The sequence below is a fragment of the Stegostoma tigrinum genome, chromosome 29 (genome assembly GCF_030684315.1).
Source record: "Stegostoma tigrinum isolate sSteTig4 chromosome 29, sSteTig4.hap1, whole genome shotgun sequence".
NCBI classification, from domain to species: domain Eukaryota; kingdom Metazoa; phylum Chordata; class Chondrichthyes; order Orectolobiformes; family Stegostomatidae; genus Stegostoma; species Stegostoma tigrinum.
In genome coordinates, this window is record NC_081382.1 from 32684662 (window position 1) to 32697812 (window position 13151).

General features: G+C 41.0%; 1 protein-coding gene across 1 annotated transcript in view; it reads right to left on the reverse strand.

The window, feature by feature from the left end:
• cfap77 (cilia and flagella associated protein 77) overlaps positions 1-13151 on the reverse strand; it is a 184877-nt gene that overhangs the window by 81273 nt on the left and 90453 nt on the right. The window contains exons 3-4 of the mRNA XM_048559140.2: positions 11658-11757; positions 6879-7098 (exon numbers count right to left, since the gene is read on the reverse strand). Coding sequence (XP_048415097.1) covers positions 6879-7098; positions 11658-11757 — 320 coding nt within the window. The remainder of the gene's footprint in view (positions 1-6878; positions 7099-11657; positions 11758-13151) is intronic.

Below are 13151 nucleotides of genomic sequence, written 5' to 3' on the forward strand. Positions count from 1 at the left end.
TTTTCTGGGAGCATGTACACTTCTTTGAACAAACTACTTGCCACACTTTACACTGAAATTCCGTAGGCATAGAGTAGTAAATAGATAATACTGAAAGCCATAGATGGCCTATTTCAGACTGAGACAGTGGCTGAGATAGAAAATGAACTCGATGATAAGGGTACAGATTTTGTGCACATGGCCAAAAATTAGAATTTTGACCTTCTCCATGTTTAACTGTAAGAAATCATGCCTCACCCAGAGACTGACCACACAGAGGCCGGCAGGGTTGAGTTAGGTGGTGAATTACGGGGCTAAAGTTGTTTTTCTTCAAGATTCTCCAAGGCTGTTTCTAATAATTCCGAACATTACATTTGTAGAATTTCCACATTTTGCAATTAAAATAACAATTTGATGAACTTAACTTCACTCAAAGAGATTAAAATTATTCATACGGTTTAGTATTTTACAAGAGCCGTCCTATGAATGTGATGGAAACTTACTGGCCTTTCCTTGGATGTTTGTTAAGCTAATTCTGTTCTGTAACTTACAAATCTGTTTTCAATTAGTTTACGCAGTTCATTATGGGTCTTTTTGCTACCATGTGGCAACTCGTTTGGGAGGCTGCACCAGAATTGGTGGATAATAATCACAGGGATGTGAGCAATAATCTTAGTAATCTCCAAAAATAAAGCTCATGTTCAAGGCAATCAGTCGACCTGAGAGACCAAATTCAACTTCCTATGCCCTATGGAATAAAACATGTTTCCATGTGCAATTCTTTTACTGACTGCAACATACAAAATATTTAATCCTAATGTTGGGAAAATAATGCTTTGAGCAGAGTCAGAAGAGTATTATAGGCGCAGAATGAATGTTGTCACTAATAGCAGATGAATGCTTAACACATTTACTTGACACTCCTTTGCACAAGATTTTAGAAGAAGAATTAACCCATGTTTTAACTAAGCAGAGGTATCAATTCATTTAAACATAATTAGCCAGTTCAAGCCATTACTTACATAGCTGTTCAACTGACCTTGATTTAGACACCAAATGTTCCTGCTAGAAACACACAGGTGCCTTATGTATATTTTTAAGTAAATAAGACCGAAAGGGCAGGGATCTGGTACGGTGTGGCTACAGTATGTTGAATTCTGCGGAATGCACTGTAATAAGGAAGGATCTGGACTTTAAGCAAATTCAGTTCAAAGTTGCTGAACTTGAGTCTGAGTTGCAGACATTCCAGGGCATCAGGTTGATCTGAACACATTGTCCTGGGCGCAATTATATCCCTGAGATAGGCAGAACTTCAGATTTTACTGATAGTCAGAAACAGGAGGGTATGGATGTGAGCCAGACAGGCATGGAGATCCAGATGTGAGCCAGGCAGGCATGGAGATCTATATGTAATAATGTAGGAGTCTTAGTCCTTGATTTTGAGCAAGAGGTATGTAATGTTTGCTATCTGCACAGATGAAAAATATGGCTGCAAGGTGTATGAACATATTGACCACTGCAGAGGTTGCTACTTAAGTGAAGTTAGCAAAAAAACATACACCAGCAGTGGGAAACAGCATTGGGAAAATAGATTCTGTTCTTTGCAACGTAACCAGGGCTCTAAATATTGTGATCAGAGATAATGGGAACTGCAGATGCTGGAGAATCCAAGATAACAAAGTGTGTGGCTGGAAAAACACAGCATATTAGGCTGCAGGGTTCCCAAGCGGAATATCAGTTGCTGTTCCTGCAACCTATGGGTGGCATCATTGTGGCACTGCAGGAGGCCCAGGATGGACATGTTGTCTAAGGAATGGGAGGGGGAGTTGTAATGGTTCGTGACTGGGAGGTGTAGTTGTTTACTGCGGACCGAGCGTAGGTGTACTGCAAAGTGGTCCCCAAGTCTCCGCTTGGTTTCCCCAATGTAGAGGTAGCCACACTGGGTACAGCGGATGCAGTATACCACATTGGTGGATGTGCAGTTGAACATCTGCTTGATGTGGAAAGTCATCTTGGGGCTCATGATGGGGGTGAGGGAGGAGGTGTGGGGGCAGGTGTAGCACTTCCTGCGGTTGCAGGCGAAAGTGCCAGGTGTGGTGGGGTTGGAGGGGAGCGTGGAGCAGACAAGGGAGTCATGGAGAGAATGGTCTCGCCGGAAGGCAGACAAGGGTGGGGTTGGAAAAATGTCTTTGGTGGTGGGGTTGGATTTAGATGGCGTAAGTGTCGGAGGATGAGGCGTCGTATCCGGAGGTTGGTGGGGTGATATGAGGACTGGGGGATTCTCTTTTGGCGGTTATTGCAGGGGCGGGGTGTGAGGGATGAGATGTGGGAAATGTGGGAGACACAGTTGAGGGCGTTCTCGACAACTGTGGGGGGGAAGTTGCTGTGTTCATCCAGCCCCATGCTCTAAATATTGTGCAGACTGCACTGTGCCAGGGTTAAGACATCTCCTCATGGTGGAGAGAAAGTTGGATTAGAAGAAGGAGGATCTAGTTGTTTAAATCCACATAGGAACCAATAACATAGGCAGAACCAAAGAAGATGTTCTGCTAAGAGAGTCCTTTAGAAATCGAGACAAGAGAAATTGTCATGGGAAATGTGGAAATGACAGACATCGAATAAATATATTGGGGGGAATCTTATCAGGGCTAGAACAAAGTGGGCTACAGTGAGAAATCTGGGAGAATATGTGACATGTTGGGGAGGTCTTTGTCAATATCAAGAGTAACTTGTTGAATTTTTGGAAATAAAATTTTCACTAGGGAGTACTGAGATGCCTGTTAATAGGAATTCTTGTTTATTAACAGCTTCATTAACAATGACTCTCGCCTTGTTGGTATGCAGCTTGGTCCCTACCACCCGCCATGAGGAAAACTAGATGTTGACATTTCCTGACATGACAGTTAGAGGTGGTACTGGGCAACTTCAGCTTGCTGCTTGCTTCTTCAAGCTGCCATCTTGGACACCCAGCAATAATGCATCAAGCACAATCCAGAGAACCAGCTACATGCACCCGCATCTATAGACACTTGCATCTAACAACTGCCAGCCTCTGAGAATCCTCATGGCATCTCCCTGATCCACTTGCAGGACTCACTGGCAACTAGCAGTCAAAACTGTTTCAGGATACTTTGCACACAGGAAGAGGGACCTCAGCTCACAGATTGGACTGGGCAGCATCTCAGAGCTACTCACTTGCTCAGCACCTATTTGGATGTTAACAGTATCCCCACCTTACCTTATGCTGCCATGCCATGCTTCTGGCACTATGACACTTCAGCCGGAGTCTAAAGGCTTACTCTAATGCCATACTGACTTGCTGTTTAGTTTGATGGGCAGAAGCGCAGGGTCCCTTTCTGCTGAAGGTCATTGAGGATGCAAAGACATTGATTATGTTTCTACAAATTACACCTGCACTTAATTTGCAATCACATCACTGAAATGTACACAGTCTGAAAGTGTTTGGGGTTAAAATGGTGTTCACAGGCAATGTTGACAATGCCTCTGGTCTTGCAAATTTCACACAAAGATCTCAATGAAGCAGATATTATCACCAGCGACATTAAAAGATGGGGATTCAGGTCACACCAACACAGTACTTCTCAGGGCTTCCAAGACCACTGCAATTCACAGATCCAATCTTCTCTGCACCTGCATGTGATGGTAATTTCCTCTGTTGTTATAGGGCTGAGAAGGGAAGTGTTCAGAGCATAAAACAATCCCAAAAGATTGTTTTGTGTTGCCCACTCATCCAGTGAAACTCATTTACCAAGTAAGCTGTTATTCCAAAGAGCCATGAGAAGACCATACATGGCCCTCGTTGTTGGGGTACAACATATCTTGTTGTATGGAGGTGTTTGTGTAGCTCTTGTCTGCAAGGTATGTCAGCATTGAAACTTCTCTGAGGAATGTACCTGTCTGTCCCTTATGTTTTCAGCGTGGGTTTCTGGCAACAGGAGCCATTGATGCGAACACAGGTGTAATGTGTCAGTGTAATGTGGGAACTTTAATAAACTATATCAGAGTAAATGATACCATAGAAAATAATGTCCATAACATGCCATAAATTAGCATTCAGTTTGAGAGGGGTAATCATGGCTCAGAAACAACTGTGCTAAACTTAAATAATAGTATTACAAAGGAAAGAGGGAAGAGTTGACTGGAGCAGACTGGGAAAGGCTTTTAGCAGAAAAAAACTATTGAAGAATAATGGCAGGCATTCAAGAAAATAGTACATGGCTCACAACAAAGATATATCCCAGTGAGAAAGAAGGATTCTAGGAAGGGGATGAGCCAACGATGATTAACAAGGCAAGTTAAAGATAGCATCAAATTGAAAGAAAAGAAAACATATAAAATGGCAAAGATTAGTGGGAAGCTAGACAAGGAAAGTTTTGAAAATTAATAAGAGATGACCAAAAATAAAAAGAGAGAGAAAATAAACTTTGAGTATAAACCTGTAAGTAATATCAAGACGAACAACAAGAGCTTCTTTAGATATCTGAAAAGGAGGTGGGAAGCCAAAGTGATTAGAGGCTCCTTACAGAATGAGGCTCATGAAATAAAAACGGGAACCAGGGAATGTTGTTGTTACATGATCCATTTCAATGTTTTGCATCTTTTTTCTCTATTGTGGCCTATGTACTATACACATGTAGCAATTATTTTTGTTTTTATTTAATTCCCTGATGTTTATCAAAAAGAACTGAAATAGTTCAATTGCTTTACATGGCTCAAGGATTCCTCCCTGGTACTTCTAAGGGTAGAGAAATATAGATCTGTTTGGATGAGATTGAGCTAGTAGAGTGAGCAAAGTCACCAGAACTTAAAGTATAAAAATTGGAAGGAGCAGGTTGGTTTGTCTTTATGACATGGGACAAGTACCTATTTTGTTAATGAACATGGTTTCTTGCTATGAAAGAAAATCACTAGAGCTAGAATATACAGGGAGAAATTCTATGGGGCCTGCAAGAGTGGGTGTTGTGGCTGGCAGGTGGATAATACCTGGTAAGCAAGGGGTGAAAGTTTATTGGGTGTGGGTGGGAATGTTGAGTTAAGCTTACTATCAGATCAGCCAGAACTTGCTGAATGTTGGAGCAGGCTGGAAGACTAAGTGACTTATTCCTGCTCTGACATTATATATCTGTATGAGGGTCCTAACAGGTGAGGTCATTACTGTCCAAATTTGGATCCAACCTTAGAGTGTTGGCTGGCAGAGTTCTAACATGGCATTGAGTTCACCTTTAACATTTTGATTATCCCTGCTGGGATTAATCTCAGACAATCTCCTATACAATATTCAGAAGGGCAAGTCAGCCTGTTGCACAGCATGGCAAGTACAACACTATTCATATGGAAATGTGAATGCAGGAACACAATACTGTTTCTCCCACAGTAAAGAAATGTCTCCAATGCCCCAATAACCAATGTGTGCCAACCAATGTATCAGCATTGATACATTTTGCTCACAACTAAGATACCCTCAACAACAAAAACAAAATTGTTGGAAAAGCTCAGGTATGGCAGCATCTGTGAAGAAAAATCAGAGTTTCCGGCCTGTTCAGTTCTGAGGAAGGGTCACTGGACCCGAAATGTTAACTCTAATTTTTTCTTCACAGATGCTGCCAGACTTCCTGAGCTTTTCCAGCAACTTTGGTTTTGTTCCTGATTTATATCATTCACAGTTCTTTCGTCTTTTATTAAGGTATGCTCAACCAGGAAATAGCAAAGGAGTTGAATATATGTTTTGTATCAGTCTTCATGATAGAAGACTCTAAAAACATTCAAAAAAATCTAAATATTCAAGAATCAAGAAGGGTTAAGGAAATATATACAACTACCAGTGGCAAACAGGTACTAGGGCAAATAATGGGCCTTAGGACCTATGTCTCCTAGACCCGAAGGGATGCCTCTTAAGATATTATGAGAAGTAGCTATGAAGATAGTGGATGAATTTGTAATAATCTTCCGAGGATCCTTAGACTCTAGAAACATCCCAAAAGATTAGAATACTGCCAATGTAACAACTTTATTCAAAAAGGAAAGGAAAAAAAATCAGATAATTACACTGGTTGAATTTAGAAGAATAAGTAGCAACTAGTTTGAAACATCTTAGATTCTCAGGGGATTTGACAGGGTAGATGCAGAAAGATTGCTTTCCCTTGTGGAATTGTCCAGGACCAGAGGAACATAATCTCAGAATAATGGATCACCAATATAAAACAAGATGAGGAAAAATTTCTTCTCTCATATGGGTGCTAAATCTATGGAATTCTTTGCTGCAGAGGCTGGGTCATTTGGTATATTCAAGGCTAAGATTTTTACTCAATAAGGGAATCAAGGATTATGGGGAAAAAAAGCGAGAAAGTGAACTGAAAGGGAATGAAATTGTATCAGTGACAATGGGAACTGCATAACCTGTTTCCACATTGTAGGGATTCCATGATTCTATGATCAGATTAACCATGATCTCATTGAATAGCCAAGGAAACAGAATGTGGCCAAACTTGGAGTCATTAAATAGGTCAACAGAAATTACATGGAAAGTACATCAGTAACTTTTTGTATATCAAATTTCATTTCAGTTAATAGCCAGTTACTCCATATTCATCCATACTGCTCCCCGCTACCCTCACATTCCTTAAAACTCTTCAGTTCAGCTCCATGAAGCAGTACCAAATTTGCTATCCCTATCCCCACCCAACAAGTTACCTACAGGCACTCTCATTGCTCATTGATTTTGTTTAGACCAAATCAACAAAATCAATGGGGTCTTCTATTAGTGGCATTGGGCACTAAGTACAGTTAGACGCCCTACCATCACCTTGACCTTCACTCAAAATTAAATCTGATTTTGCCATCTCCTGAGAAAGACGATAAGGGAAGAAACATATTCTTACCGTACTGGCATTCCAAAAGTTATTTCAGGGAGCATGCCTTCTTTTTTTTCTACCTCTTTCCCCAAAATTCCAATGTCATGTGTTGCCCTAAACTGGTAGATCTCTCGTGGAGTAACCAATCCTGCTTTAATGGCTGCTTTATTCAATGCTGCAAAGTCACGTCTGAGTTTGTGCAGAGTTTCCTGTTTTTTGGGTTTCATTGTATGCCAGTGACCAATAGCTGAGAGATACAGTGGAAAAGAAAAACAAATGATAATTTGGATTGAGCATCAATCTAATACATAGCTTTTTTCTGACCATGCACTGACAGGATTAGTTTCATTCCTTTTATTAGTATTCTACATTCAGTGTACAGGCTTCACTGTTTTATTTACCTCAAAGGTAATAAATCATGTTCTGTTAGGTCTGTTGTAGAGTAAACATACTTGCATACTTTGGAGTAATGCCTTTTGAATTCTGTTATTAACACTTTGTATTGTGTTAAATTGTTTACTGCTGATACAATATTCTATTAATTTTAATCCTTGCTTAATCTATTCTCTTTAGCTTTCCCTCTTCTTAATCCACTTTCTTTCTATATTTTATTTGATTCTAAATCGCCATATTTACTCCATATTGCATTATGCTTCTTCTTATGCAGAGATTAAAACAAAAGGCAGGGGCCAACAGAACACAGGGAGTTGAAAAATGGTTTCCACGTAGACAAGGGTTGTTCCATGATTCAGCAATGCCTCCCCAGATGCATTTCTGCAGGAAATAAGAAAAACAGAGGGGTCCTGTTTTCAGCATATAGGAAATGTGGCTGGAGGTGACAGACAGAGTGAACAGCACAGGCCAGGTATAAGCAAGTACAAGAGCCACACTAGGCACCTAGGTTCACACTGAACTTTCCAATGCAGGTGCATCTGAATTGCATGGGTGAATACTGCATTGAGATGCCTGAACAGCAGCACTACCGTGCATCCCAGCAACACTATGTTACATTGCTTCAGGATGACCAATATAGATTGACCATAAGTGACACTGTATTTATCTGTCTGCAGAAATGCATTCAGAATGCCAGGAGCTGTCAGCACCTAGGAGGTGGAGGGACTTTAATTGCCAGGGTGCACTGATGAAGGAGGAGGTGGCAGCCATGGACATCAGATACAACGTGGAAGGGTAACTTGTTGCTGAAGGTGAGGTTGATGTGGAAGCAGTGCTGTAAAGCATTAGCTGAGCCCATAATTCCAGTGTGTAACACTTGCATACACCTTTAACCCAACTGGACAGCCTTGACAGCCTGGTTGAAGGAGTAGCTGTTTTATTTAATTCATATCTTTCCAGTATGTACAGCATTAAATGAGGAACAGACAAGGGTCCAATGAAAAGCTCACAGAAGTCACCACCAACTGACGACTCTGCTTCCCCTTCACCAGCTCAACTATATTCACAATGGTGGATTCTTTGCACATGAAAAATGGGTGACATAATCTGGTGAACACAATCCCAGGCTTTGAAGAATTGATTATCTTGGTTCTAGATGCCGTGGCCTGCAAGGTTTGTTTGTATTCATTTGTGACGAGTGGGCATAGCTGGCTGGGTCAGCATTCACTACCCATCTCTAGTTGCCCTTGAGAAGATGCTGCCTTATTGAATCCTGCAGTCCATTTGGTCCAGTTCAGTGTTTGCCTTTGTTACTTCCAATGACAGGTGGTCCAACTGGTGTCATTTCATTTTTTGAGATGTTTTAGTAGTTGATACAACTGAGTAGCTTGCTAGGCCATCAAACAGGCAGTTTTTCCTTCCTTAAATTGAACCAGATGATTTTTTTTTAATGGTTTCATGGTCATCATTGGACTTTTAATTCTAGATTTTTATTGATTTCAAATTTCACCATTTGCCCTGGTGAGATTCAAACTCAGAGTGTGAGCACATTACCTGTGTCTCTGGATTAGTCGTCAGTGACAATACCACAATGCCATCGTCTCCCGTATCTACAGCACAGGTGGTATCATTTCTCTGGCATGGTTGTACATTGTGTCTGTCCACAGAGAGAATGGTAACCCCCATGGAGAGGTACATGGAACATAGCAATGAGTAGCTGCTAGGGGCACACACTATTACATGGTCATGACAGCAATGCAGTGTTGCATTAACAAGATGAGGCAACCACATATCTCCAGGAGCTAAACCATTCCAGGCTATAATGAGAGACAATCTCATTGATTGAGAAGACTGAGAAGGAGCAGGCTGATGGCAATGGAGGCTCGGACAAAACTTTTTGACTGCTGAAAACAGATTGTTAGCCCTCTTTTTTAAAAAATATGACACCAACTCTAAATGTCAGATTTCTGAGGCAGCACCCACACAGATGCTAACAGACCTAAATGCGAAGGGCCATTTAGGATTTATGAACCAAGGGGGAGCAAGCCATGGCTATTTCATGCATTGGAAAAGAAAGGTACAAAAAATAATGCAGATCACATAATAACCCCAGGTGCCTGTTACCATAAGTGAGTACATTAATGAATGGACTGATATTTGGGATCATATTGGGTAATTTTTGTCATTAAGCACAAAGGCCATCAATATTTTACCGAAGTTAAAAGTCTTGATAGTCAATGTGTAAGACTTCTGTACTTACTGTTGTGCACCAGTTGACAGTGATTGGATGTGGAAATAAATGCATGGATGTTCTGTAATGGTGAGCATCTCATGAGCATCTGGGTTGACAGTGGGCCTTGGCAATATAGTGGCTCTAATGAAAAGTCGGGAAGGTTGCCTCTGGGAGACAGCTGCTTAGGTCTTTAGCTCCCTTGAGCTGAACAACGTGAAATATCAGCTGATGACAGAGTGGTGAAATCATGTATCTCACTGTCCTGTGTGTTGGGCCCCGTACTGTCAGCTTCATTTGCTTTCTAAGTGTCTTTCTCCCCCTCACCCACCCAGACTTATCATGGTCTCTAAACCTCAGCTTCAAAAGGCCACTGGTCGACTGACTCAATGGTGGCCCTTGTAGTCAATGGTAACAGTTATTGTATATTCATTTATTCATTCACAGAATGTGGGTGTCAATGGTCAGGGTAGCATTTGTTGCTCATTCCTATTAATGTTGAAAAGATGTTGGTGAATTTCTTGAACCACTGCAGTCCGTGGTTTGGGGGTGGGAGGAGAATGGTACACCCATAGTACTGAGGGGAAGGGAATATCAAGATTTTGAGTGACAGTGAAGGAACAACAATACATTCCATGTCAGTGTGTTACTTGGAGGTACACATGCAATTTGCGGCATTTTCATCCATCTGCTATTCTTGTCATTTTAGGTAGCAGAAATTGCGAGTTTAGAAGATGCTACCAAAGTTAACTTGGTGATTTTTTGCAGTGCATTTTGTTGATGGTACACACTTTACCACCATGAATCGTGTGGAAGGTGGTTGATGGCGGTATCAATCAACCAGGCTGCTTTGTTCCGGATGCTATCATTGCACTTGGGTATTGTTGGAGCAGCATTCAGCCAGGCAAGTGGACAGTATTCCTTCCTGCTCCCAACTTATTCCTTGCAGATGCTGGGCAGGCATGACAGAGTCAGAAGGTGCCTTTGTCCTGCTCTTGTACCAAGTGTTTACACAACTGCTGCTATTTAGTTTCTGATCAACAGTAACCCGGGATGTTGAGAGTCAATAATTCAGAAATGATAAGCCATTAAATGTCAAGGGGAGATGTTTAGATTCTCTCTTGTTGGAGACAGACATTGCCAGGCACTTATAATACATATGTTACTGGTCACCTCTCTGCCCAAGCCTGAATGATGTCCAAATGACGGACTGCTCCAGTATCTGGCAGTGCTAAACATGATGCAGTCATCAGTGAACACCCAAGTTACAGATCTTTATATTGGAAGCAAGGTCACAGATGAAGCAACTGAAGATAGTTGGGCTTAAGACACGACATTGGGGAATTCTAACCCACATCCCTGAGCTAACTGTCCTGTTGGCTTGAATGACCTAGTTGATTGTGAACTTGATATATTGTCCAGCTCAATAATACATGACATAGGTGATATACCTTATGAATCCATAGGTGACTAAATGAGGAATGCCACCTAGCCCTCCAGATAATCCCTGGAACAAATAACTGTGGAAAAGGTTGAGTGCAGATGTCTTCTTTAAAGCAACAGTCTGCCACTTGAATATTCAATCAACCAGGATTTCTGTTCAGAACTTTTTTTGACTGGGATTAGTTATGACTCAGATTTCCACAAATCTACAGACAATTTAAATTTTACAGAGTCAAATAAAACACATAGGAGAAATGAATAGAAGGACATGTTCATTGTGCTAGATAAAGATTAGAAGGCTTGTAAGGAGCATAAACCCAGAGACCCATTCTTGTTCTGTAACTACTTTATAAAACTTTGTCATAGATGAGAAGCTTTTGAGAGCTTCTTCTCAGGTAAGAACAGTGTTTGTCCAATGTAGCAACCATGCATTTAATGTTCTTGGAAATGTACAAGAGCTTCAGACACATATTATCGAGACAAATCCAGCCCAGGATGAAAGAATGGCCAAGAAGAAGCTGTTAATTCCTAGGGACTAAAGTTGACATGTTGAAGTGAAATTACATTCAAGTGAATTTCAGTTTTCTGAAATTTTAGTACTGTACGTCATACTGTGAAGAAAGAACATTCTATTTGCAGAAATTTAAATTCTCAGATTAAATATGCTGATTTCTACTGTAATTTTAAAAAGTAGTCTCTTGTAGTATAACAGACAAAAACAGTTAACTGTGTCTTATTACCTGCAGGAACTCCGCCATCATAGACTCTCTCAATTGTCCCATACACATGAGTAGGTCCTGGTAGGGGGTTACCACTTCGTTTTCCTTTGCCAAGTTCGGACTAAAACAAAAAAGAAATAACAAATATGATTACAAACTGAATAGTAAAGGACATTTTCGATCCGGCCCAAAATCAGTTCTCTCACTGCTGACTCTGACCCAGTCTCCAATTATAATCTGAGGCTGAAGCTGACCAATCACAGTTTATCATCTCGATCACTGTCAGAGGAACTTCTAATGCGAAATCTACTTCATCACCATATTCATGTATTTCCATGTCCATTACATCGCTCATCTTCTGCCCTGCCTCAGTTCATTTGTTTCCTAAACTCAATTATTCCAGTGCTTTCCTGGCTGGCTTCCCATCTTCCATCCACTACAAACTTGAGGCCTTCTAACATGTTACTGCCTTTCGATTAACTTTCACCAAACCCAGTTCCACCCATCAACTCTGTGACCACTGGTCAACTTGGCTCCTCGTCAGCCAATGCCTTCATTTCCAAATTCTCATTGTCAAATACCCTCGGGTTGGATGTGATGGGTTGCAAGCTGTGACAAACTGCTGACTTTAGATCTCTTTTTCCCACCTTAACCCTTAACTCATGACTCCCTCCCTGCTAATGTGTGCTTCATCTACTTATTTTACACACCTACTCCACTTCCAGTCACCCTCTCAGCTCTATTATTACTCTTAGCTTTTGCTTTTTGGATTTCAACTGTGTAATCCTTGCTGCAGTTTTATCACTGTTAGCCTTCCATTTACTTCCCCTCAATCCCAAACACTCCTCTCAATCCAGATGACTTTCACATTTAATCTGTTCCCCTCATCTTTTATCCTAATTTCCCTTCTAGATTGCCTTCCCGTTTTTCTCTTGGTGGGGGGAGGTGTCTATTTGTTTACATAGTTAGGCTTATTGACCCTCTTTATACAAAAATGGATTGAAGACACTTTAGTTAATTTGTCTGTCTACCATTCTCTTTCTAGGTCTTAGCAATTAGAATCTCCATCAAAACTGCTTTGGAACTTATTTTAAAATCTGATCTCTTAGCATGATTTATGGAAAGAGATAGATAGGACCGTTATACAGCACAGTCACCAAAGCCAGTAACTATATTGACAGGTAGGTTGTGGCATTTTTACCATCAACACCACAAACATGGGCACCATAGCATTGGTAATTGTGATGTGGCAGGTGTTGATTTAGCAGAAAAATGTCAGTTGTGTGACTTCTTGCACACTTCTGCTGTGTCTCCTACTCAGTCACTACTTCAGTGAGGGTGGTAGCATGCACAAGAAGTATGCAGAAGTGGACAAATTGTGACATCATTCAGCATTTAATGATTTGGCATTTGACCTGCCACTCTTGGCCTCTCTGCTCTAGATATGTTCTTAAACAACTAAACAAGTATTCAGCAGAGTAAATGACATATCACCAGCATTGTTTAAAGGGAGCA